The following is a 25,972-nucleotide window of genomic DNA, read 5'->3' on the forward strand; positions in this document are numbered from 1 at the left end:
CGAACCTCGACGCTTCCTGTCGGAGTGTATGTACTTCAAGGCAAGTGCGATAGCCGGGCGAAAAGATTCTGGTCACTTTAGTGACCTCAATCCCCCGCTCGAGTGCAAGTGGTCGAAAATTGGTCAATTACGACGGGCGATGGCAATTTGACTGGCTCCGCTGCGTTTGCGGTCTCCCCCCGGTCTGTATGGGCGCTCAGTATTGGAATTGTCGCCGTAACCCCGCGTTCGCCTACACTTCCTCGCCTCTTTCGCCATGGCTTCTGTCGCTGCTAACCGCCCCGTCGTGTCCGTCCTCTCCGTGGAGGGCGAGTCGGCCACCGTCTCGTCGCAGGTGGTGCTGCCGGCCGTGTTCACGGCCCCGATCCGCCCGGACGTGGTGAACTTCGTGCACACGAACATGGCCAAGAACCGCCGCCAGGCGTACGGCGTCTCGCGCGAGGCCGGCCACCAGCACTCTGCCGAGTCGTGGGGCACGGGCCGCGCCGTGTCGCGTATCCCGCGTATCCAGGGCGGCGGCAACCAGAGCTCCGGCCAGGCCGCGTTCGGCAACATGTGCCGTGGCGGTCGCATGTTCGCGCCCACGCGCATCTGGCGCAAGTGGCACCGCAAGATCAACGTGAACCAGCGCCGCTTCGCCGTGGCGTCGGCCCTAGCCGCCTCGGCCGTGCCGGCCCTGGTGATGGCCCGCGGCCACCGCATCGAGAAGGTGCCGGAGGTGCCCCTCGTGCTGGACGACGCCGTGGAGGCGACCCAGAAGACGGCCCAGGCCCTGAAGGTGCTGGCCAAGATCGGCGCTGACGTCGAGATCGAGAAGGTGAAGGCCTCGAAGAAGCTGACCACCGGCCGCGGCAAGTCGCGCAACCGCCGCTACACCACCCGCCGTGGCCCCCTGATCGTGTACGCCAACGCGAACGGCGCCGAGAAGGCCTTCCGCAACATCCCGGGCGTGGAGCTCGCGAACGTGGAGCGCCTGAACCTGCTGCAGCTGGCCCCCGGTGGCCACCTGGGCCGCTTCATCATCTGGACCAAGTCTGCGTTCCAGAAGCTGGACTCGCTGTACGGCACGTACTCGAAGAAGTCGGCCTCGAAGTCGGGCTACCAGCTCCCGCGCCACCAGATGAACAACGCCAACCTGGGCCGTCTGATTAACTCCGACGAGATCCAGTCGGTTGTGCGCGCCGGCAAGTACGAGAAGCACCGCCGCTTCCAGAAGAAGAACCCGCTCAAGAACCTGGGCGCCATGGTCAAGCTCAACCCGTACACGCTGGTGGCCCGCCGCGCCGAGCTGCGCGCCGAGGCTCTGCGTGCCGAGAAGAAGGCGGCTGTGGTCGGCAAGAACCGCAAGAACACGTGCAAGACGGACCCCAAGCGCAAGGCCCAGTCGCGCGCTCTGTTCGCCAAGAACTCGTCGGACTAAGCGTACTGCTGCTGACGTTTGTGGAAGCACTTGCGCTCGCGTGCAGGGTGCTGTCTTCGCTTGGAGGAAGCTGCTTAGTCGCTGTGCACTACGTGTAGTGTGCTAGGTTGGGGAGCCCGAGTGAAGGCCGCAAAATCAATGAAAGAACGCCATGAAAGAGGCAAATCGGATTCAGTGCTGTCTTTATGTTTTCATTTTTTGTGGTAGTGTACGTACAGTGAGAGTCCTACTCGGAAGCAGCGTTGCCACGAAGTGTGATTGCATGCAAGTGTGTTCGCATCCACATCCACTAAAGCTATGACGTGCACAGAGTTGCTTCGCTTTTACTGTGGTATTTCTTGCTGATGCAGTAGGGAGAGGTTCTCGTTGACATGCATTTTTTGTTACAGCTGCACGTACAATACGAGTTCAGAGTTGCTCTGCTTTCGATGGCAAAATCGATAGACGTTTGGTATCAGCTTGCTTTTGTGTATAACATGGCAAAGTAGCAAACCACACGCACAAGTACGAGTGAGCACTTCCTATAGAGCGGCCCTCGTGCCATGAAGTGATTGAATGAACGTAATTCGTATGAAAACCTGCATAGAAAAAATAAGCATTCTTCGACTATTAGCATCAATGTCTCTTCCTCTACAGTTCGACAATTCGCTGACAGAGCACGATAGTTGCAATGGCCACGCCGCCAGCAGGATTCAGGCTTGCATACGTGCTGGTTCATGCTGGCGCGACGTCCACTGTGGTTACCAAGTCCAACGCAACCGTGGACGCACTCCGGGCATTAATCAAGGAAAGTCCAATGGCTCCTGGTTGACGGTGACAGTGGAAGGTGTCGGGCGTGTCGACCGGTAGCGTCTGTCGAGTAGCTTTTGGTAACGGAAAATGAGATGAATTGTACGGAGTTTGTACGTGACTTCGGATTCCCGGACGTGAACATTCCGCCACAATCTTGGAAATTCCACGTGCTGGTGTTGATTCCTGGTCGTCCGTAAGCCGCAGTGGATTCCAGAGGAGGAATCAATAAAACAACTAGGCTTCAGATTCGGGAATAGCTCGCTCCTGGATATGACTTGGGAAGTGGCCATCAAACAGCTACACGATCTTCATCTCGTAAAGTACAATGCTTTACTGGACCCTACTCGATCATTTGACTGGCAGATACCACTGGTAGATAACGAGTATGACCTAAGCAGAACGGGGCTTGGATTCCAGTATATCAACCGATGCAGAGAAATAAATGAAGCGGGTGAATTCGCCACCTCACGAGGAGCTGTGTTCATGTCGTACAGTTCGTGTTGCGGTGTACACAAACATTTTGTCGGCGAAAAGTCACTTTCGACTGTAATGAACAAGGCTATAAGCGAGGCCGTTCACCGGAAGATTGTGCCTGCCGTCAATTCCCGTCACAAAGTCAGCAATGAGTTTCGGAAACCGTTTGGTAGACGTTGTGGGACCACTTCTTCTCGTCATTGATGGAGTTGAATTTCCGAACCCTCCTGAGGACGTGCATTCAGTGGAACTGTTTACGAAATTCTGTATACAAGTTTTGAAGCCGTGGCTGCACGTTCCGAAGTTGTATGTCGTGTTTCATGCAACGTTAACGTTTATTTACACGCTCTGCCAAAGCAGTCCGTGCGATGCCTGCATCGCGACGCGAAGAATTTCTTCCCAATGCGAGCGTCCTGGCGTAGGGCTTTTGCGGGGAGAGAGGTAGATGTATGCCTTACACGTGCCGTGTTCTTCTTCAAACCCAAAAATTGCACCCGACGGGTTGGGTTCATCATTGTGTATGCGTAAGGAGGGGCGGGCAGCACAAACACAGCGTTCTTGTTCTAAGCAAGTGGAACCATGTTGTGGTACGAACTTTCCTGTTATACTACTGTAGAACGTGTACTAAACCAGGCTAACACCTACCGTTGTCCTTGAATTTACCTTCGAGTGCAGAGCAGTTCGGAACACGTAGTTATCGATAAGGAAAGAAGCACCAGTGAGCAATAACAAAAAAATGAATGTCAACGAGAACCTCTCCCTACTGCATCAGCAAGAAATACCACAGTAAAAGCGAAGCAACTCTGTGCACGTCATAGCTTTAGTGGATGTGGATGCGAACACACTTGCATGCAATCACACTTCGTGGCAACGCTGCTTCCGAGTAGGACTCTCACTGTACGTACACTACCACAAAAAATGAAAACATAAAGACAGCACTGAATCCGATTTGCCTCTTTCATGGCGTTCTTTCATTGATTTTGCGGCCTTCACTCGGGCTCCCCAACCTAGCACACTACACGTAGTGCACAGCGACTAAGCAGCTTCCTCCAAGCGAAGACAGCACCCTGCACGAGAGCGCAAGTGCTTCCACAAACGTCAGCAGCAGTACGCTTAGTCCGACGAGTTCTTGGCGAACAGAGCGCGCGACTGGGCCTTGCGCTTGGGGTCCGTCTTGCACGTGTTCTTGCGGTTCTTGCCGACCACAGCCGCCTTCTTCTCGGCACGCAGAGCCTCGGCGCGCAGCTCGGCGCGGCGGGCCACCAGCGTGTACGGGTTGAGCTTGACCATGGCGCCCAGGTTCTTGAGCGGGTTCTTCTTCTGGAAGCGGCGGTGCTTCTCGTACTTGCCGGCGCGCACAACCGACTGGATCTCGTCGGAGTTAATCAGACGGCCCAGGTTGGCGTTGTTCATCTGGTGGCGCGGGAGCTGGTAGCCCGACTTCGAGGCCGACTTCTTCGAGTACGTGCCGTACAGCGAGTCCAGCTTCTGGAACGCAGACTTGGTCCAGATGATGAAGCGGCCCAGGTGGCCACCGGGGGCCAGCTGCAGCAGGTTCAGGCGCTCCACGTTCGCGAGCTCCACGCCCGGGATGTTGCGGAAGGCCTTCTCGGCGCCGTTCGCGTTGGCGTACACGATCAGGGGGCCACGGCGGGTGGTGTAGCGGCGGTTGCGCGACTTGCCGCGGCCGGTGGTCAGCTTCTTCGAGGCCTTCACCTTCTCGATCTCGACGTCAGCGCCGATCTTGGCCAGCACCTTCAGGGCCTGGGCCGTCTTCTGGGTCGCCTCCACGGCGTCGTCCAGCACGAGGGGCACCTCCGGCACCTTCTCGATGCGGTGGCCGCGGGCCATCACCAGGGCCGGCACGGCCGAGGCGGCTAGGGCCGACGCCACGGCGAAGCGGCGCTGGTTCACGTTGATCTTGCGGTGCCACTTGCGCCAGATGCGCGTGGGCGCGAACATGCGACCGCCACGGCACATGTTGCCGAACGCGGCCTGGCCGGAGCTCTGGTTGCCGCCGCCCTGGATACGCGGGATACGCGACACGGCGCGGCCCGTGCCCCACGACTCGGCAGAGTGCTGGTGGCCGGCCTCGCGCGAGACGCCGTACGCCTGGCGGCGGTTCTTGGCCATGTTCGTGTGCACGAAGTTCACCACGTCCGGGCGGATCGGGGCCGTGAACACGGCCGGCAGCACCACCTGCGACGAGACGGTGGCCGACTCGCCCTCCACGGAGAGGACGGACACGACGGGGCGGTTAGCAGCGACAGAAGCCATGGCGAAAGAGGCGAGGAAGTGTAGGCGAACGCGGGGTTACGGCGACAATTCCAATACTGAGCGCCCATACAGACCGGGGGGAGACCGCAAACGCAGCGGAGCCAGTCAAAATACGAAAATTTTGACTTTAGAGAAAGTCTAATATTTTAATAGGAACGACAATATTGTTGTACGGACGGATCTTGAACAGACGTACTACGCCGCATGAAGGGCGGCAGCAAGTTCACGGATGCTGTCGTATCCTTCGAGTCGGCATGGATCTGCGCGGCCGAAGTCGATGTCCAGCGCGAGGAGGAGGAGCGCGTGGAGGCGCTGGCCAAGCTACGCAAGCAGAGCGTCAAGGACAAGTACGAGCTGGCCAGCGCCGCCACTCGCCTGGACCAGGAGCTGAAGGAGCAGCAGCTGCAATGGAAACGGAAGACGGAGATGCGGCGGCTGCGGCAACTGCCAACCGATGAGCGCGAGATGGCGGCCAAGGTGGCTGAGGCCAATAGCAACAATAACAGGAAGAAGGGCAGCATCTACGCGATGGAGAACCTGCGGCTGGCCATGCTGATGAAAGATACCAAGTTGCGCCAACGAGTGAAGAGGTAAGAGGGCATTCTTTACAGTCAGCGAACCTATTATTTATTAGACTAACGTGCTGTTTGCTAGGAAGAAAATTCGCCCGCGCATTGTCCAGGATATGCTGGCGCTGGAGCGACGCTACGCTGAGGTGCGTGCTGCATTGGCCATTTGGCTTAAGCTTTACCTAATTGTTTCTTCTTCATTTTATTTATTGTGAGTAGGGGGCTCGCCGACTGCAAAAGTGGTGGCGGGACCACTTGCACCGTCAATTTTGGCGCGTGTACTTCCGACAGGTGAAAGCGGCAGTGCAGATTCAACGCATTGCGCGTGGGTTTTTGACAAGACGTTGGGTTCGCATTTGGCACGCAAATCGCACAATCCGGGTGACGAGGTTGCAGACCCTCTTTCGTGGATACTACATTCGATATAAAGTAGTCTCGACGTGGAAACGATGGGAATACATTAATGCGGCCAAGATTCAGTCTATCATCCGGATGTACTTCGCGAAGAAGTTTTGTCGCCATTATAAGAGGGAGATTGCGGCGCTGCATATTCAGTCAGCTTGGCGAGGGTTCGCCTCACGGAAGAGATCAGATATACGTTGGCTAGAAGCGCGAGCTATTAATTTGCAGCGACTGGTTCGTGGTACTCTGGCTCGGAAATTTACACGAAGGAGAGCAGCGCGCTTAGAAAGTGGCGCCATTCAGATCCAGCGTATGTTCCGTGGGATGAAAGCTCGAATGGAGATAAATACGCTGTTACGTGATAGGGAAACTCGCAACCGTCAAGAGTTCATGGCAGTGCTGGAGGCTGAGGAAGAATGGCATCGCATTCAACGTGACAAGTTGCAGGCACGGTTGAATCGTAAGCAGCTACAGCAGCGGTAGGCTTGAATGATGGTAGCACAGTACCCCTCCCACAACTCACATCATTTCATGAATTTGCAGCATTGCTCAGCTTGAATTCGACTACTTCACCCAGCACGAGCACATTCACGATGTACGTAATATATATCTTGTTCGACACTTGCACATGTCTTGCTAACAGACTCTCTCCTCGTAGATGGAAAGCATATACCTTGACATGCAGACGCAGCGTATGCGGGTATCCCCCCGTGCTATCGAGCATGGATGGGTTGAAGAGATGGAAGCCAAGATGAAGCAACAGCGCGCTCTTATTACCAAGCTGAAGCTTGATACAGTGTTCGGCCTTGGGCTAGAATTTAAGCGTAAAGAGAAAGAACTCATCGAATTTCAGCAGCGCATATATGAGCTGGAGCAGAAGCGTCGACGGGTAACAATATCTAGCGGGTGTGTGGTAGTAAGCGTGTTAACGGTTATGCGCGTTGTGCTTGTCGTAGTTTGAAATCTGGAGAAACGAAGAGTTCCTGGACTATTGGGAGGTACGTGCAGCATGGCACAGCTTCAAAGTAAACGAGAAGATTGGGAACTGATTACAAAGTCTATCAATTCTAGCGCGAGTGCAGATTCCGGTACCAAGAAAAATTAATTCAGAGACGCCAGCAAATTGCCGAAACGCGACGGAGGTGGCAAATTCAGTTCTACAGGACAAACGGCAAACGTGACCATCGTTGGCGAGGAATCAATTGGGCCCAGGATGTACTGGATGCGGCGAAAGAAAAGGAAGTGTTTTGCATAGGTTCCACTGACATTCTTGCTCTGGTGCAAGATAAATGGCGGCTCCGGATGCAGGGAATCGAGTCAACAGGGCAAATTCTGGATGACGAGGAAAAGGGACGCGATACACGAGATCATATCAGAGATTTGACGGATCAAGTCGCTCTCACTGCAGCTACAGCTCAGATTGAACAGACCAAGGCGCTGTTTGATCCAGTTTTTCGAGGTGTGGATCGCTCTTTCGACAAAGTTCAAAAGCAACAGCGCGCACATGAAAAACGGCTTCTAGTTACAAGACATGAGCGAGAAATCAATGAAGCGATCGATGATGGCGTCGCAGAACAAGAAGATCGCGCGACAGCAAGCCGTTTTCACCACGCTGAAGGAGATCCTATGCATGAGCTGGACCACCAGCAGAGGAAACGGCAACTCATTCTAGCAGCGAAGGTTCCGTGGCATCTGCTCGATCAACTGGAGGCTGAGCGGCGCAGACTTGCACGTGAGAAGGCGATGTTCAAGCTGTGGGGCAAAAGCTATTCTGACGAATAGAGCAAGATCGAACAGACTTTTTATTGATATGGACAACTGTAGTGTGGCAATTGTAGCAGAATCGATGGTTCGGAGATCTTTGATCTAGTGTCTTGAGCCCTTGCGGCCCTTGACCTTCGCCTCTAAAGCTGCAATACGCTCCTCCAGATCCTGAATGAGCCGGGCCTCGCGATATTTGAGGGTAAGCGCGACATTCAGGGCGTTCACGGTGCCCTGAGGAAGTTGCCACGTTGGAGTGCGCTGAGCATTGTCGGCAAAGAAATAGGTCGAAATGGGAGGTTCCTGCACCAGTGGTTGGCCAGACCAGCGCATGAACATCGCGTCCCACAGCACAATACGCTTCAGCAAGCCCGGAAGAGGGGGATTCAGGGTCTGTTTAGGCTCAAAGGTTTGCTCTGTAAGCTGCGGACGGAAGCCGTTCACCCACGTCCACACAGATGCTGTTCGGTTCTCCAAGTTCGCCTCCAGTCGGTGCTTCTTGCAGTCAAACAAAAACGTCCCGAAGCGGCATGAATGCAGTGCATCGGCGAGCAGAAGCAGCAGCCCTTCATTAAATCTACACGATAGCCGCACCAAAAGCAAACGTTAGTGTTCAACGAATAGCCCCACAACCGACCAACCGAGTTAAAGATTCACGTACTCGAAGTATGTTGGGTAGATTCGGACGAGTTGCGAGACACAGTCCAGAAACTGAATGAAGATGGGTGATTCCTGTGTATCCGCTTTCTCGCCGTGGGAATGACGGAGGTGGAACGGGTGTCCAAATGATAGCCATTCCTTTTCAATGAGCACCTGAAAACCTTTCCACGTTCGGAAATACGGGTCCACGAATATCTGGGCGAGTGACGAGATCTGGCTTGTGCGATCCCAGCCGTGACTGCAGTGCAGAAGCACAGACTCGCCCGACCGAAGCAAGGACGCCACATGAAGACCAGACTTCAGAAGCTGGCGAATGTAGACCAGCCACTTGGTGTCCTCAATACTCCCAAGCCACCGCAAATTGTCACATGATGGTGACGCGCAGAGGTTTCTCAACTTTTTCATGCTGCAGCAATGTTAGAAATGAAGCTATTAGTCGGCCCAATCTACGGCATAATACATCAATTATAGGCCTCACCTTTCCCTCATCGAATGGATGTTTGGTATCTCCATGAAGGTCACTGTGCAGGTTTTGTAGTTTACCGAGCTTTCAACACCGTATCCTTTTGCACGATTTGCCTGTTCAGCAGCAACTATCATTAGTTTCAAATACCAATTCACTTTCGCGTAACAGGCTACGTACTAGTGCGCTGGACATCGGCCTGCAGTCGATGATTTGGAGTTGGCCCTGTAACGGATTCGACGCCGCAATACTAGCAACCAAGTTTTCATCGGCGGGTGATGTGGCCTTCGACATTCCGATCTTTGGCTGGCTAGATCGGCTCAGCGTTGCACCATTCGCCATATTCAGCCACGTCATGCATGGGATACGGCCCAAAGAGCGGAAGTTCATCGCGTCCAGCAGCACCTGTCATGTCCACAACAAAACATCAATACATTTCGACACAAGTGCTTGAATCAGCAAATAATTGCTGTACCTCATCCGTAACCCCAACGGGGACTATCAGCCGTTCGGGATACGTCTCGATCGCGCGGAAGTTTTCGTTGCAGTTCGAAACCCGCCACTCCCCGTTGTCAACGACACCCTGTCGCTCCCATTCAGCCTGGTCGTCGTATACATCCCAGTCCAGCACACTGGGCAACAGCGGCTCTTCCTCCAGCATATTTTCCGACAGTCTGCCACAGCACATTACGTCAATAATCAACGATTCCAACAATTGGCAACCCCCAAACTCTCTCTCTCACCTGTGGTAGAACGCGAATAAAAACTCGGTTTTATCCGGGAACACGTACGTCGTCAGTACCGAGTAGATCTAACACCAGACCCAACATCAGCAAAGCGTCAGCACTTCAATAAACACAACTTCATATCGATATCTCGCACCTTGGTGATCTCCACGACGTCGAACCGGAAGGACAATTGGCGCAGGTCTTTGGTGAAAATTTCCACAATGGAATTCTTCTTCTTGACGGACGCGATGCAGCCCAATGGGATGAGGAAGAAGCTCTCGATCTCCTCCTCGCTCCGATCCAGCAGGTGGCGCCGCACGCGGTCGTACTCATGCTCGTCTGGCACGAACTGGAACCGGAACGTCGTCATGAACACGCGCCCCAGACAAACCGTCGCCGCCGCCGTGTCCTTCTTGGGCGCATTCTCGTCCAGGTACTCGCTGGTGATGGCCGCCAGCACGTCCGTCTCGCCGATGAGGCGGCTGCGTGCCTCTTCCTCCTCCGACATATCCCCTGAAGTGCCGTCGTAACGGCTAATACAAATCTCACGATAGCTATCCCAAATTTCACGCTCGGATCCAGAAAATGACGTCAGCGGAGGACGTCAGAGGACAACTTCAGCTGCTAACATGAATGCATTATTCCTCAAAACTAAGCCGCATTCCTCGACAAATAAACCTGACGCCAGCGCGTGGCTCACCTTCTCTGCTTTAGCAGCGCCGCGATCTCACGGAGCGCGCTCATTTGCTCGGCGTGCTGCTGTCGTCTCTCCTCGCGGTCCTGGGCCAGCGAGACACGCATCTGCTCCATGAAGTCGCGTGCTGACTGGGCGTCCACCATCCCGGCGTTGGCCATCGCTTGAACTCCGGCAGCCACTTGGTTCGTCGTAACCTGCGCTTGAACTGTCCGCTGACGCTTCGGTGTGCCTTGACCCGGGACTTGCTGGCTTGAATAGTAGTTTTGAACATCCTGGGCCGTGACGATGGGGGGAGGTCTGCTGCCTTGCACTTGCTGCTGCGGTTGCAACTGAGCGGTGCCGTTCCCGATAGTCGTGGTGGCTGGAGCAATGTCCAGAAGACGCTTGGCCCCACACTCGCAAGTGAGCTGGCCAGGCTGAGCGTTGCCGTTCGCGCCTGTCGCCCCGCTGTTCTGTGGGAGTTGGCCCGCGGCAGCGTTGCAGCTGCTCATGATGAATGACGACGAAGCTAAGCTCGAGTTGTGCTGGCTGCCTTCCAGATCCACGGACGGCACGGTGGTAGACGCCGACTCGATCGGCGTGTCGGATGGGGAGATCTGATTCATCCTTGTCATGAGCATGTCGATCTCGTTGTACACATCCGGCGCTAAGTTTGGCACGCGGATCTTGTTCGCAGCTCGAACCGCGCGTCGCTCGGGCTTCGTCAGGTCAAACCACGGGATTTTCGGCTCTCCGGTCGTTAACCGTTTGGTCTCGTAGTTCTTCATAAAGCGGTACATCTCCCTCATCGAGTGCATCTTGTCGTCCACGGCCTTCCTGGAGCGGTTCGATCCCCCCACAGCCGCCATGAAGGCGTTGTACACGTTCAAACTGAGCGTGGCGCCTCGCAGCGCCGGGTTCTCTCTGTGCACGTTGTTCCAGACCCTGGCCAGCTGCAGCGTCACGTCATAGCTCCAGTTGCGCTTCACATCCAGAATCTCCTGCGTGATCTCCGGCGAGTCGTCATTGGGCGTCCCAGCAGCCGACGCGAGCGGGGTGGAAGCCCCTGCGCCCGTCGTTGGTCCTTGAGTCGCCGGTGCGGTGGCCACACTCCCCTCCAGCGCCTTGCGCGCCGCCACAGCACTGGGGCTCAGCACGCTGTCGAACACGTTGTAGACCTCGAGCGAGATGTCGGGGATGCGCACGCGGTGCAGCGTGCGCACCACGCGGCGCTCCTCCTTGGTGAGCTCGAACCAGGACGGGGACGGCGCCTTGTCGGGCCCGCCCTGCTTGAACTGGTCCTTGACCTGCGCGATGAACTGGTACATCTGCTTCATGGAGTAGAGCTTGTCGTCCACGGCCTTGCGGCTGCGCTGCGAGCAGTCCACCGTCTGCTTGAACGCGTCGTACACGGCCTGCATGCGCTGCACGCGGCTCCAGTCCGGGTGCGCCAGGAACACGCGGCGCCAGATCTTCACCAGCTCCAGCAGCACGTCCGCGCTCCAGTTGCGCCCGCTGTCGGTCAGCAGGTCGTCCGCGTCCGCCTCCACGTCCGGCCTCGCAGCAGCAGCAGCAGCGCTCGCGGTCTCTTCCATCACTTCGGCTTGCTATTGCGCAGCAGCAATTTGATGTGGAACGCTGGGCGTCCGCTGTGTACAGCACACCAATGTGACTTAGACCGCCTAATAGACTGGCCAGTCAAAAAGGCAGTGTCTAATTTAAGACACTGTCTTTTCGACTATCCAGTCTATTTGATAGTGTCTTGTGCTATTATAGGGATATGGTACAGTGTACCACCCGATAGTTTACGCATCGCGTAAATTACGCTTGAAGAGCGCCACACTTTGCCTGACGACGATGGAGCTCTTCGGGTTCGTCAATGAACTGGCCGACGACCGCGACGCGCTGGTGGCCAGGAGCCGCGAGGTGCTGCGTGGACTCGGCAGAGACGACGATTACTTGACGCTGCACCTGCCGTTCGCGGCGCGCAGCTCGCTAACCAATGTGCAGTCGACGCTGCCCGCGGAGCTGCAGACGCTGCAGAAGACGGCGGTGCTGGAGATCCACAGCCCCAAGGCGCGCAACGCGCTGAGCGGCAAGATGATGGCGGAGCTGGCGGACATCGTGGCGCTGCTGGAGGACTCCGAAGTGCACGACAAGCTGAACGCCGTCGTGGTGAGAGGGACCGGAGGCTGGTTCTGTGCCGGGGCGGACCTGCGCGTGGCGCAGCAGGAGCTGACGTCGCGTGAGGCGGGCGCGGCCATGGGGGCGCTGATGGTGGACTCGCTGACGAGGTTCCGACGGTTGCCGCTGGTCAGCATTGCGTGCATTGAAGGCGGCGCGTATGGAGGGGGCGCAGAGCTCGCCACTGCGTGCGACTTCCGGATCCTGGAGGCGAAAGCTGTCATTCAGTTCGTGCAAGTGCGCATGGGCGTCTCGCCCGCGTGGGGTGGAGGTGCACGACTGTACAAGATTGTGGGCAGGCAGAACGCGTTGAGGTTGTTGTGTGCGGCGGAGAAGCTGTCGGCTCAGCGAGCGTTGGAGCTGAAGCTCGCCGACTTTACCTTCGACGCTGCAACGGATGGCGCTGACGCTGCCATCTGCAGCTTCGTTACTCCGTTCGATGCAATCGCGCCAGGTAATTGAGATGGTTCTCTGAGGGTAGTGTTCTTGTGTGTTTATGATGCTAACTGCGACTCTGTTGCAAACAGCGGTCTCGCATGGCGCGAAGAAAGTGATAAATCGTGCTGATGACGTGAGTTTGGATGCAGTGCTGTTGTACGAACATGACGTGTTCAAGTCGTTGTGGGGTGGTCCGGCTAACCTTGAGGCGCTCGAAGGTGCTCTCAAAAAGACGAAAAAGTAAGGTTTGATATCTATGGGAGCGTGCGTAGTGAGCACTGCTAAGCTGCACGAGTGAGTGTATCGAGTTTGATTTTGTCGATGCAGTATTTTTTTTCTTGAAAGCTCGACTTCTTGACCCCTTTACGTGACTTGTTCGATGTTCTTCTTATCCGCCTTCTAGGTCCGTTCAACAGACTTATCGGATAGGATTCTTCCGTTGAACGCTACTATATATTTAGTGGCATGGCTTCCAGATTCTGCGATTTGGTGCCCATCAGGTTTCCTTGTCGGTAGCTTGCTGGCATTGATAATTTTGCTTGGCACCAAGGAGAGGACAAAATGGCGAGCGTAAGTGGTGACTATGACGAGGACTGGGAAGAAGCGGAACCTTCCGTGGCAAAGGAGAATGTGATTTCTGTTGCTGGTCTTGGCGGTCACTCAATGGAAAATGATACTCGTGATGCCGAACCAACACAAGTTCCGGTACCTGGCGATCCTGCGGCGTACAACCCTGAAACACCCGTTGTACCTTCAAAAGTGTCTGACAATGGCTTCAAGAGCGTCGAGTTGAAGGCGAAGGCCACCGAAAATGCTACCAACGATACTAGTACATGGGTAAGGTCAGAGGAAGTGCCGACATCAGAGGATACGCTATCCAGCGCAGAAGGTAAAGAGCTGATCTCGAAGGTTCAAACTGCTGATACAAGTCCAGGCGATTCATCCGAATTGGTGCAGGGAAAACAGGAGAAAAAAATCATCGACCCCCTTGTAGTTCGGATTCACGGCAAGCACTACAACCACGATACCCCGCCTCCTGTTCCATTCCAGGTTTCCGCGACTACGCGTACCAACCCGAACGAAGTCAAATCACCATCAAAACCTGACCGCGCTGCTCTTCAGGCTCGCGTGGCAGCCAAACGCGTCGCGGAGTTTCGAAGGAGACAGGCTCTGAAAGAAGAAGAACTACGGGCTTTGGAATCAGCTTGGACTCAAAAGCGCCGCGAGATCCGTCGCTCCAATTATTCGATGCATAAGCAGCTGGGAGTCGCTGATCTGTCCGCGCAAGATCATCTCCAAATCGCACAACGACGACGCAGGGCAGAAGCCAAGCAAGAAGAGCTTGCTGCTAGCCTTGAACGACAAAACCGGTGGTACAACAACAATCCCAAACGAACCGCCAGTGCTTCGGATCACATTCACGAGCTGCAGCAGCAATACCTCCAAGCGAAACACGAACGGCAACGTACAATCCGGCAGAAGCAGAAGTCGATTCAGTTGAATCAACTCGAACTCCAACAAAAGGCTCACGATATCATCGTCAAAACTCAAGGAGCGTATGTTCATGGGTCCTATCTCCTGAAAGTGACGCATCGCAAAATGAAGTCCCAGGTAGAGCTACCCACAGACAAGCACAACGAAAGTGAGACGCCGTAACACTAGGAAGTCTAGTGAACAACAAGATCTTGCTGACCCTGCAGGAGGACATGTGTGTACCCATCTATGATGATGACATGCTGGGATACGTGTTTGGTGTCGTCAATTTGTCAGACTCGGCCCGAGCGATGGAGAGCAGCAAGCGCCAGCGCCGAGAGGAGGCATCCCCAGCCTCGCGTGTCCAGGGCAGCGACCTCCCCTTGCTGACAAGCGTATCTGTAGTTTGTCGTGATGCGACCCCGCAACTGCAGCCGCTACCCCACGTGATCTCCACAATCAATGTCTTCCTGGACGTGTTCGCATGTTCCACCGGCTTGATGCATCTCCTGGAGCGGATTATTGCGGGCTACGACCACCATCCGGATACAAGCGTGGAGCGCGATCCGCTCTTCCGTCAGATCCAGTTTACAAGAGGAATGACGGCCGCGTGCAAGGCGGGGCAGCTCGCCATTGTGCAATGGCTGGCACAGTCGCCGTACTTTGAGGCCTACTTCATGCCCTATCAGGCCGTTCGCTACGCGATGACGCGCGGACACCTGGACGTGTTGAAGTGGCTGCATGCGAACCGCACGGACATTTGTTGGAGACTCAACCTTGTAGCCGTGAACGGGAAACATCTCGACGTCGCCAATTGGTTGCAGGGCGATACGAAAACTTTGGTCGACTATGGATCATCCCGGCTGCAGAGGCTGGCAACCTGGAAATGGTCAAGTGGGCGTATAATCTAAAAGGGAGATCGCCGGCCAGGACTCGGAAAGCCGTGCAGGTGGCCGCTGAAAATGGCCACATGCACGTCGTGCTGTGGTTGTTGGAGCAAACAGGTTCTAACGCACCAATGTATCCGGCTTGCTAAAGGAAGGGGGCATGGAAACTCTGGAAATATTGCTGAAGTACCGTACGAAGATAAGTGAAGAAACCTGGGTGCCTGGGGAAATCAATGCGATCTCAAGTGGACACCACGACGTTGTGGAGTGTCTATTTGGCATGGGTTACGATTTTTGGGGCACTCGAAGGCATGTAATGCGAAAGGCGGTGTTTTCTGCTGCCGCAGGCGGCCATCTCGGTATGCTCAAGTGGTTAGCAGCGCACGATGCTCCACTTTTCGAAGATGGACGCTGTTGCAGGAGACGGAAATGTGGAGATACTACAGTGGTTCGGTGAAGAAGGCGCAATGGATAGCACTTATGTCGGAGTAGCAGAGGCTGCTGAGAACGGACATTGCGTTGGCTACATGGACACAACTCGAGAGGGTTTACATTTCGTGCGATGGACAATGCAGCGGCCAATAACCACCGTGAGGTCGTGGAGTGGCTCCACGTTAACAGAAGAGAGGGCTGCACAACCGCCGCGATGGCTGATGCGGCGAAATCCGGCCATCTCGAAATGGTGAAATGGCTTCATTACGCGAATCGTAGTGAAGGATGCGGATGAAGCCGCCAGGAATAGGGACTTCGTTATGGTGAAGTGGCTTCACTCGAATCGCAGTGAAGGATGCAGTACGGCAGCAATGGATGAAGCTGCTAGGAATGGGGACCTTGAAATGGTGAAGTGGTTTCACGCCAACCGCAGCGAAGGGTGCACAACTGAAGCAATGGACCAAGCTGCGAGCAATGGTCACCTCGACGTTGTCAAATTTCTGAACTATAACCGACGTGAAGGTTGCACAACTGACGCGATGGACGGAGCTGCAGGTAACGGGCATCTGAAAGTGGTTTAACCCTCAACGCCCACATGGCTTCATTTTAATCGAACGGAGGGCTTCACACAAGCGATGATGTGGGTGACACGGCATGGTCATTGGAGTGTTGGGCATCGACATACCATGGAGTGACTTCTTGGTAACGGAGCTGAGAAATTCGTGGATAGCGGTCGTGTCAATGGGAACTACGAGGTTGCGTTGATTCTTCACCGTAAGCACAAGGACGGATGCACACAACACGCTCCCCAAAAGCGGTGGGAGCTAGATTCTTGTCGCGAATTTCTGCCTTGGTTCTGCGTCAACTACTCTAGATATGCCGATAGTTTGATGCTGCAAGAAGATGAAATGTTTTTAGTAACATCTGCGGCTCGGTTCCGCAACCAATTGACTTCGCACAAGACAAACGAGTGACTCCGATCAAGACCGAGAACTGGACGTGACATTCGCAAATCACACAACTGTCAATAAAAAAACCGTCGACTATTGCAGCATCATCTTGCGGTGGTGTTTTAAGAATGCAGTCCTCAATGTGCTTTTCACCCTAATTGAATCTGTAATTATGAATGAACGGGAGAACTCCCGCTCGTAAGTATTAACTTATTGTCGAGGTGTCTAGTCTGGCAGACCAAGCTCTTCTTGCCGCTGAGATCTACCAGTTTTAGGCGTGGGCAGCATGGCTACCGGTATGACGAGGACAGGGAGCGAGTTGAATCTTTGAAAGCGAAGGAGCGTATCTGAAGAGCAAATCCAATCGAAGCTGCCGCCACAACGAAGACAGAGAAGAAGAAGATGAATTGGTAGCCAGGAGCGCCAGAACCGGTTGTTGCAATACCATTCCAAAACGATCCCAGCGCTTTAAATGCAATACTAAGTACCGCCAAGCGATTCACACTTCTACAAAAAGCTCGGTATTATCGTCCAAGCGCACGGAGTGTATCTTCACGGTCATAAAACGATGCACCGGAAATGGAACCCCACAGACAAGGAAGAAGAAAGTGAGGGCACTAATCCTAAACTCCCTACAGAGGAGCGCTCATGTCTTCTTGTTCAAGGCTTTCTTCAGAGCCTCCAGATTTGCCGGGCCTCCCCACAACGTCGTGAAGACATCATGCTCGTACTCGAGGACTTCATCCAAGCTCACATCATCTGCGTTGTTGACCACACGCTTCGCTCCGTGCGAGACCGCTGGGTGACACAAAACCACAACGCAGGTTAGCTGCTGAATTACATAATAACGAACGTCGTTCGTTACCTGGTGCAATAACGTCGAATGGCGCGACAAACGCGGCGATCGCAGTGTCAGCCTCTTCTTGGTTCGAAGCATTGAAAATATCGTCCACAAGCTGCAGTTGCATCGCACGTTGAGGTGAAAGTTTCTCTGCGGTACACAACAACCGGAGTGCCTGCTGCCTCCCGACGATCTTGTACAGTCTAGCTCCGCCACCCCACCCCGGCACGACGCCCATGCGAGACTGCACGAACTGAATGACTGCGTTGTTCTCGATGATCCTGAAGTCGCAGGCCGTCGCCAGCTCCGCTCCACCTCCATACGCGCCGCCTTCAATGGCCGCGACACTCACGAGCGGCAACCGTCGAAATCTCGTCAGGGTGTCCACCATCAGCGCCCCCATGGCCGCCCCCGCCTCTCTCGAGTTGAGCTCCTGCCGAGCCACGCGCAGGTCCGCCCCGGCACAGAACCAGCCGCCGGTCCCTCTCACCACCACTGCGTTCAGCTTGCGGTGCACGTCCGGGTCCTCCAGCAGCGTCACGATGTCGGCAAATTGCGCCATCATCTTCCCGCTCAGCGCATTGCGCGCCGACGGGTTGTGGATCTCCAGCACCGCCGTCTTCTGCAGCGTCTCGAGCCCCGACGGCAGCCGCGTCGAGCGAACTGGCAGGGCGTCATTAGAGCCGCTGGGGGCAGGAGAGAAGGGCAGATGCAGCGCCACGTGGTCGTCGTGCTTGCCCAGCTCCCTCAACGTCTCGCGGCTTCGAGCGACGAGAGCGTCGCGGTTCTGCGCTGGGTCGTTGATGTACGAGAACATGCCGCGACATTGCTGCAATACCCTGGGCGTAACACCGCAGCTAGAGGCTGCTGCGCGGCGCAGCATCGTCCTCCCTCCCTCCCTCCCCACGTTCAACTTGGTTAGAAGCTTATCAAGGAGATTGTGTAGCCATGTTGAAATGATGGCTACATAGCGGGAGTTTGGGTTCACAACGAGTTATGAGCACCAAGCGGCAGCGCCGAGAGGGGCCGTCGTCAGCGCCAGCCGACCACAGCAGCGAGCTCCCGCTGCTGACAAGCGTATCCGTAGTCTGCCGTGATGCCACCTCGCAATTACAGTCTCTCCCCCACGTGATCTCCGCGATCAATGGCTTCGTGGACGTGACACACACCCGGTCCGTCGAGTTCGCCTGTTCCATCGGCTCGGTGCGTCTCCTGCAACGGATCATTGCGGGCTACGAGCAACAGCAGGATACAAGCGAGAAGCGCGACCCGCTCTTCCGCCAGATCCGGTTCTCGAGAGGGATGAAGGCCGCGTGCGAGGCGGGACAGCTCATCATTGTGCAGTGGCTGGCTCGGTCGCCGTACTTTGGGGCCTGCTTCATGCCCACACAAGCTGTGTGCAATGCTGTGAGGCTTGGTCATATGGGTGTGCTGGAGTGGCTGCATGCGAACCGCACCGACATTTGCTGGAGACGCACTCTTAAAGCCGTGAACGGGAATCATCTCGATGCCGCCAAGTGGCTGCAGCCGATGGCAGGGCATCACCAAAGCTATGGGCGACGATGGATTATCCCAGCTGCACAAGTTGGCAACCTGGAGATGGTCAAGTGGGCGTACAACCTGATTGGAGAGACGCCTGGATTAAGTCGGGAAGCCACTGAAGTAGCCTCTGACAATGGCCGAGTCCATGTCGTGCAGTGGTTGCTGGAGCAAACGGGTACTAACGCACCGAAGCACCCCGATGCGTCGGGATTGCTATCAAAAGGCGGTATGGAGGCCCTGGAGATGCTGCTTAAACACGTTGATAATCTCCCCCAAGAATGCTGGGTTATAGGGCAAGTAAATGCGATATCAAGTGGCCATCGAGACGTCGCTGAAAGGCTTTTCACAATGGGCTTCGAGTTAGAACTTGCGCACGAAGATCGCTTTTCCCGAGCGATATCTACTGCTGCGGGCAAAGGTCATCTCGATGTGCTGAAGTGGCTAGCAGAGCACGAGCAGAACTTGGTGTTCACGTCCGCGTCGATGGACAGTGCTGCTCTCGGCGGGAAGCTGGACGTTTTGCAGTGGCTAAGCGGAAACTGCGCCGAGGATTGCACTGAAACAGGGGTAGCGTGGGCTGCCAAGAACGGACACTTGGACGTGTTGCGCTGGCTGCATGAGAACAAACCGAATGGGTTCAGTAAGAAGACGATGGACGAAGCTGCAAGCAACAATCATACCGAGGTCGTGGAGTGGCTTCACACTAACAGAAGAGAGGGCTGCACAACCACCGCGATGGATGGTGCGGCGAACTCCGGCCATCTCGAAATGGTGAAATGGCTTCACTCCAACCGGAGCGAGGGATGCACTACGACGGCAATGGACCAAGCTGCTAGGAATGGCCACCTCGAAATGGTGAAATGGCTTCACGCTAACAGGAGCGAAGGCTGCTCACCGATGGCGATGGATGAAGCAGCAGGTTGTGGGCACCTTGATGTGGTAAAGTGGCTGTACGACAATTGCACGGAGGGATCAATAGCGAGTGCAATTATGAGCGTGGTAGATACACATCCTGATCAGGGCGGTGGGAACGGGAGTGTTATGGAGTGGCTTCTCGATAGGCGAACCGAAGATTGCACAGCTTACGAGATGGATGCAGCTGCGAGAAACAGTAACTTGGAGGCGATTCTACCTTTGCATCGCCAAGGAAACGGAAGCTGTACGAGCGATGCCATATCATTCGTGTATCTCTACGCGCGTGGCCGGGAATTTCTGCCGTGGTTTTACGCAAACTATCCCGATCAAGCTGTTATGTCTCTGATTCCCGAGGAGGAGGAAAAGCTCTTGCTCACGTCCGCTACCGAATATCGAGACCAGTTGATTTCGCAAAAGCAATCGAGCGACAAGTCCAAGCCAGGGCCAAGAGACGAAGAGTAATGCCCAGCCTGTAACGGGGTTACACGTAGGTTACCCTTTTGGTTACCCTTTTGGTTACCCTTTTGGTGTGCGATACACCAAGGGTTACTCCCTGGGCCACTGGCCAGTCATTGAGAATGAACTAGAGTTAGTTATGTCGATAGTAAGTGCAGGTATTTGCACCGTAGGCGGCGGAGCCGCAGATAAGAGAATGAATACAGTTTGCCTTTTGCAAGAAGTCTCTGACTTGTTTTCGTGGGTCCTCGGATAGGACCCTGTTGGACTCTTTGAGTCGTAAAGTCTTCCTCTACGCAAGGAGCTACGGCAGCCCCGCTGCACTTGGTAGCACTCGTAGTCAATCCCTCACCTGAGTCTGTTAGACTGTACCTCTGTGAGGATGGAGCAAGCTGCGTTCGCGAATTTGGCCCCCGGCCAGCAGGAGGCGCTAAAAAAGCTTATGTCTCTGTTGGGCCCGGAGGGCGTGGCGCACCTTGCCTCGCAAGGCCCGGACGCGATCAACGCGCGTCTCGAGGCGTTCTCAAGTTACGAAAATGCTCTGTTGGAGCACATCCAGCAGAGGATGAGCGCGACGGCGCCTGCAGCGGCGTCGGCCGCGTCGCAAGCCGGATCGACTCGACCCAAGCCACTCATGCTGAGTGTCAAGCCGTTCGAGGGTCTGGAGGGGGAGAATCTCCTGCTCTGGACCCGCGAGATCGAAATGGCCATGGGCTCTGCCCTGCTTCAATCGGAGCACCAGCGCGTCGCGCTTGCCATCTCTAAGCTCAGCGGAAGAGCTCGTGAGTGGGCGCTTACCAGCGGGTCGTCGGTAGACCAAGCCTTCCCGACATGGGATGAGCTGAAGCGACAGCTCTCACGAGTGCTCTCGCCGCCGAACCACGCATACCGCGTGCGGTCCAAGTTCCTGGCTTGCCGTCAGGGGAAAAAGGACTTGGTGGACTACGTCCAGGAGCTACGCACGCTCATCGCCGGCATGTTCGCTGAACCGCTGCCTGAGTCTGTCACCGTCACGGTGTTTATGGATGGTCTCAGGACCGGAGTGGCTCGCACGGAAGTGTTCCGCAGTCGTCCTACCTCGTTCGAGGAAGCTGTGGCCGTGGCGTTGAACACCGAGCGCAATTTCAAGTCCGCTCGCGTCGGCTGGAGCGCGCCACAGGCGAGTACGTCGAACGGTCCTGAACCTATGAACCTCAGTTACGCTTAAAGTGACGAAGCCAAGCTTCGGGCTGCTGAGCAGCGCTGCGGTATCCGCCGTTGATACACCTGCGGCAGCACCGAGCACTTGCGGCCGGGTTGCCCGCTGCGCAAACAGCAATCTGCTCGTTCGAGCGGCCCCGCTTTGAGCCACAAGGCTGGTTCGTCGCGGGGAAACGGCGACTCCCAGTAGGCGCGGGGCGGCCTACTGGGGAAGAACTAGGTTCTGTAGCGCCTCAGGGAGGGGGAAGACAACGGAGTCTAGTCCTGAAGAGAGCCGTACTCTCAAACTCGGAACGTAAATGCAAGCCGGGCTTGCTGGTCGTCATTGCGACTGTGAAGGGCTTCGAGAAGCTGTGGACGGTCTTGATTGATTCGGGGGCGTCTGGCAATTACGCCAGGCGTTCCTCCGTGGAGGGCAGCGAGTTATATGCTGTGGCGCTTCGCGCGCGTTCTCGTGACATAGTCACTGTCTGTTTGGCGACGGGCACTCGTGTCACGGTGCCCAAGGTCCCCATGGACTTGGGCGTCAAGTTCCTTGACTTTGACAGCACGGAACGCTGTTTGGTCTTGGACCTGGATTCAAGGTATGACCTCATCCTTGGCATGGCGTGGCTGGAACGCCATGAGCCTTGGATCGACCGGAGGTCGAAAACATTAGGTGCTACGCACTTCTCTCCTGGTGGGGCTTTGGCGAGTCACGAACCCACCTCTGCCATGACACAGAAGCGCTTTTGGCGCGAGCACTGGACAGTTTCGGTCGCTGTGCTAGACATCGGCGTGTCCGAGTTGGTCGACAACGCCGTTGTTGGAGAAGCACTTCCCGGAGTGGGCGCGACGTCGTATACGTCGGCCGATCCCGAGCACCGCTCGTCGGACGTTTGTGGGGCGGCACGTACTCCGCTGGTTCAGGGGCGTTTAACGCCTGGCGACGGTATGTCGCGGCACTCGGAGCTCGGCTCCCCTCGTGCGCGTGGGATGGCACGTACTCCATCGACTTTGGGGCGTTCGACGCTCGGCGACGGTTTGTCGCGGCCCGTTGGGCATGGCCCTGCGGGGGACAAGGCGGGGCGTGTCTCGCCTGGTGCTTTCATGACCAAGGATTGCCGTGTTGGCGATTCCTCGCTGGCGTCCACGATGGACGGAGGCGCGTTGTCGCCTGGATGTGGTGACGACGCTGTCGCCACGTCGCCCCCATCCTCTCGGCCTCGGGCGCGGAGGAGGAGGAGGAAGAGACGCAGGGCGTCTGCGGCGTCGAGCGTGTCGAGCGATGAAGCTCCACGCGAGTGCTGCGAGCAGCTATACGCGCTCGTGAATGGGCTGACGGGAGACGTCAATGGTGACATCAGCCTTGAAGCTCTTCCCTCCGTGAGTGCTCTCCTCGAGCTTGAGGAGATGTCCGTCGCCGAGTTTGGCGAGGCCTTAAAGGCGGGCGATCTAGCCGAAGTGGTCATGATACGACCAGAAGAAGAGTTAAACTCGTCGTCACTATTGGACGAAGCGGTCCTGGAGGACACTAAGCAGGCGCTTAATAAACGTAGTGGCTCAGCCATCTTGAAGGATCCGTCAGATCCGTTGTACCCGTTGGTAGTGGAGTTCGGAGACGTTGTCTCGAAGGACCCGCCTATGGGCCTACCTCCTGATCGAGGCGTTCGTCATGAAATTGACTTGGTTCCGGGAACCAAATATTGCGTCACACGCCAGTGGCCACTTCCCAAGGAACCGTGTGACGTCATTGACGCCTTCTTTCGGGCCAAGAACGAAGCAGGACTGGTGCGCGAAAGCAAGTCCCCGCACTCGACGCCGACATTCTGTGTCAGGAAGCCGAACGGCAAGTGGCGCATTGTACATGCTTTCAACAAGCTTAACGCGGCCACTATCCCGGCACAAACGCCGATACCTCGCAAGGATGTTCTTCAGAACAACATGGTTGGGTGCACGTTGTACAGCGCTCTCGACTTGGTCGATGGCTACTATCAGCTGCTCATGAGAGCGAGTGATATCCCTCTCACTGCGGTGAGTACTCCGAGCGGCATGCTCTGGGAGTGGTTGGTTATGCCCCAAGGGCTGTCAAACACACCGGCAACGTTTAGTCGTCTTGTGACGCAGTTGTTTCGGCCGCATCGCGCATATGTGCAGACGTACTTTGACGACATCTTCGTCCACAGTCGTGCGGAGCACGGGAAGTCGGATATGGAGAACCACATCGACCATTTGAGAGCCGTGCTCGAGTGTATGCGAGCGAACAAGCTCTACGCCAATGCCGACAAGTGCATCTTCGGCGCTGAAAAAATTCCCTTTCTGGGATGCTTCATTGGGAAGTGTGGTCTCCGAGCGGACCCTGCCAAGGTCAAGGCCATTATGGACTGGCCGGTTCCTGCGAACCCGAAAGACCTGCGCAAGTGGCTGGGTCTGGCAAACTATTTGCACAAGTACAGCGAGAATTATGCTGCCATTGTCTAACCTTCTCAAGAAGGATGCTGAATGGTGTTGGGATGCCGAGCAGCAAAGCGCTTTTGAAGCAGTCAAGGAAAGCCTGCTTCAGGCACCGATACTGGCACTGCCAGACCCCGATCGGCCGTTCAGCGTCGTGTGTGACGCGTCCGATTTTGCCATTGGCTATGCACTGCTTCAAGCAGACGCCGATGGGCGTGAGCGGGTCATTGCGTTCGAGTCTCGGCAGCTAAAGGCTGCTGAGAAGAACTATCCTGTCCATGACAAGGAGCTACTCGCGATGAAGTATGCCCTCGTCAAGTTCAGGGTTCATCTGCTCGGTTCCAAGCCGTTTGTGATCTTCACAGACCACGCGTCCTTACGCACTGCGACACAGTCGCCACACCTCTCGCAGAGGATGGCCCGTTGGCTCTCGTTCTTTGCGGAGTACAACTTCGAGGTGAAGTATAAGCCCGGTCGGCAGAATGCGCTGGCCGACGCGTTGTCACGCAGGCCTGATTACGAGCTCGCTCACGTCACGAGTGTGACTTCGTCGATCACTGACATGATCCGTGCCGCGTATGCACGTGATGAGAGTTGTGTAGCTTTGCTACGGACGCTGGGGAGCGCGGAGTTTCGAGACTCGGACATCAAGTTGTCTGCGCGGTTGCGGGCGCGATTGCATCGCTACTCCCTGGATGGGGATCTGCTGTATTACAGCACTGGATCGGATGACACGCCCCGCGTCGTCGTTCCTCACGACGAGGACCTTAAGTATCGTATCCTCTATGAGGCTCATGACGCTCCCTTGAGCGGCCACCGTGGTCGCGAAAAGACCTACAGCTCTGTGAGCCGCCACTACTGGTGGCCCAAGCTGTACAAGTGGGTTAAGACGTACGTGAGTACCTGTGAGTCGTATCAGCGGGTGAAACCCTCCCCACATTCGGCGGCGCCGTTGGCAAGTTTGCCTGTCCCGTCCGGGTGTTGGCAGTCCATGAGCCTGGACTTTGTGTTTGGCTTACCGGAGGATTCGGCAGGCAACACGGGAGTTGTGGTCTTTGTTGACCGTCTCAGTAAGATGGTTCATCTGGCGGCGGTGCCGGACACCATTGACGGGTCTGGTACAGCGGAGCTGTTTATCGACCGCGTATTTCGGCAGCATGGGCTGCCTGAGTCTATTGTCTCGGATCGAGATCCTCGTTTCACGGGGAAGTTCTGGACGTCCGTCTTTCAGGTGCTTGGCACTCGTTTGGATATGTCCACGGCGGATCACCCCCAGACCGATGGTCAAACTGAGCGCGCGAACCGCGTCGTCGAAGACGTTCTTCGCAGTGTATGTGCGGAGACGCCTAAGCGCTGGAGCGCGATGCTCCCTCTCGTTGAGTTCGCGTTGAACAATGCGGTGCATGCCTCGACAGGCTTCACTCCGTTCTACGTGAACGAGTTTACTCACCCTCGCGTCCCGTTGACGCCGTCACGTAGTGACTCTGGGCTTGGTAGGGGAGAGTTAGCCGATAGGCTTGCTGATGTCAGCCCTCGTGAGAACTGGACGACTTCTTGTCGATCCGTCTGAATGTCTTAAGGCATGTGCGAGACGCAATGGCTGACAGCCAAGACGTTCAAAAGGAACAAGCTGACGCTAGAGGCCGGGGTAATATGGAAAACTTTGAGGTCGGAGACCTGGTGTTATTAAACGCGAAAAACTTACCTACACATGCAGTTTCTGCGGTCTTCAAGACTAAGCTGCGTCCTCGCTTCATCGGACCGTTTAAGGTCGTGGCCAAGAAGGGCCTTACGTACACGCTTAACCTTCCCAAGAAGATGCGCACACACCCAGTGTTTTACGTGGGCTTGCTCAAGCGTTACCGCGACCCGAGCCAGGTGAGCGCGGAGGCGCTGGCGCCGGCACCGTTGGAGGGACAGCGCCCCGCTGCAGCTGCACCAGCACGTCAACCTGCCCGCGCAGGATCTGGACTTGGTCGTGCAGCGCCTGAACAAAGCG

General features: G+C 55.9%; 7 protein-coding genes across 7 annotated transcripts; 5 read left to right on the top strand and 2 right to left on the bottom strand.

The window, feature by feature from the left end:
* Positions 1-212: 212 nt before the first annotated feature.
* PHYSODRAFT_353589 (hypothetical protein) lies at positions 213-5,007 on the top strand. Its single transcript, XM_009517770.1, has one exon. It carries the CDS (start codon positions 257-259, stop codon positions 1,418-1,420), a length of 1,164 nt encoding a protein of 387 aa, XP_009516065.1. The 5' UTR covers positions 213-256; the 3' UTR covers positions 1,421-5,007.
* Positions 5,008-5,167: 160 nt separating this feature from the next.
* PHYSODRAFT_466635 (hypothetical protein) lies at positions 5,168-7,716 on the top strand (the record flags this gene model as incomplete). The annotated part of the gene is made up of 8 exons (XM_009517771.1): positions 5,168-5,553; positions 5,618-5,678; positions 5,752-6,413; positions 6,478-6,529; positions 6,593-6,823; positions 6,891-6,932; positions 7,006-7,500; positions 7,570-7,716. 8 exons carry the CDS (start codon positions 5,168-5,170, stop codon positions 7,714-7,716), a joined length of 2,076 nt encoding a protein of 691 aa, XP_009516066.1.
* An 84-nt stretch (positions 7,717-7,800) lies between these two features.
* PHYSODRAFT_471429 (hypothetical protein) lies at positions 7,801-11,643 on the bottom strand (the record flags this gene model as incomplete). Its single annotated transcript, XM_009517772.1, has 7 exons — positions 7,801-8,272; positions 8,357-8,761; positions 8,988-9,223; positions 9,399-9,492; positions 9,562-9,629; positions 9,701-10,100; positions 10,247-11,643. 7 exons carry the CDS (start codon positions 11,641-11,643, stop codon positions 7,801-7,803), a joined length of 3,072 nt encoding a protein of 1,023 aa, XP_009516067.1.
* Positions 11,644-12,079: 436 nt separating this feature from the next.
* Positions 12,080-13,178, top strand: PHYSODRAFT_349249 (hypothetical protein; the record flags this gene model as incomplete). Its single annotated transcript, XM_009517773.1, has 2 exons — positions 12,080-12,860; positions 12,934-13,178. The coding sequence occupies 2 exons, from the start codon at positions 12,080-12,082 to the stop codon at positions 13,086-13,088; spliced, it is 936 nt and encodes a 311-aa protein (XP_009516068.1). The 3' UTR covers positions 13,089-13,178.
* A 686-nt stretch (positions 13,179-13,864) lies between these two features.
* Positions 13,865-14,407, top strand: PHYSODRAFT_448830 (hypothetical protein; the record flags this gene model as incomplete). The annotated part of the gene is made up of 1 exon (XM_009517774.1): positions 13,865-14,407. A coding segment is annotated over one exon (543 nt), but the record flags the coding sequence as incomplete, so codon positions are not given.
* Positions 14,408-17,232: 2,825 nt separating this feature from the next.
* PHYSODRAFT_466815 (hypothetical protein) lies at positions 17,233-18,244 on the bottom strand (the record flags this gene model as incomplete). The annotated part of the gene is made up of 2 exons (XM_009517775.1): positions 17,233-17,384; positions 17,452-18,244. The coding sequence occupies 2 exons, from the start codon at positions 18,242-18,244 to the stop codon at positions 17,233-17,235; spliced, it is 945 nt and encodes a 314-aa protein (XP_009516070.1).
* A 179-nt stretch (positions 18,245-18,423) lies between these two features.
* On the top strand, positions 18,424-20,346 carry PHYSODRAFT_469013 (hypothetical protein; the record flags this gene model as incomplete). The annotated part of the gene is made up of 1 exon (XM_009517776.1): positions 18,424-20,346. One exon carries the CDS (start codon positions 18,424-18,426, stop codon positions 20,344-20,346), a length of 1,923 nt encoding a protein of 640 aa, XP_009516071.1.
* Positions 20,347-25,972: the final 5,626 nt, after the last annotated feature.

The sequence above is a fragment of the Phytophthora sojae genome (genome assembly GCF_000149755.1).
Source record: "Phytophthora sojae unplaced genomic scaffold PHYSOscaffold_1, whole genome shotgun sequence".
Taxonomy (NCBI): domain Eukaryota; phylum Oomycota; class Peronosporomycetes; order Peronosporales; family Peronosporaceae; genus Phytophthora; species Phytophthora sojae.

Bases quoted from the DNA above. Each gene is read 5' to 3' on its own strand.
- PHYSODRAFT_353589 (XM_009517770.1), top strand. From the start codon at position 257: ATGGCTTCTGTCGCTGCTAACCGCCCCGTCGTGTCCGTCCTCTCCGTG.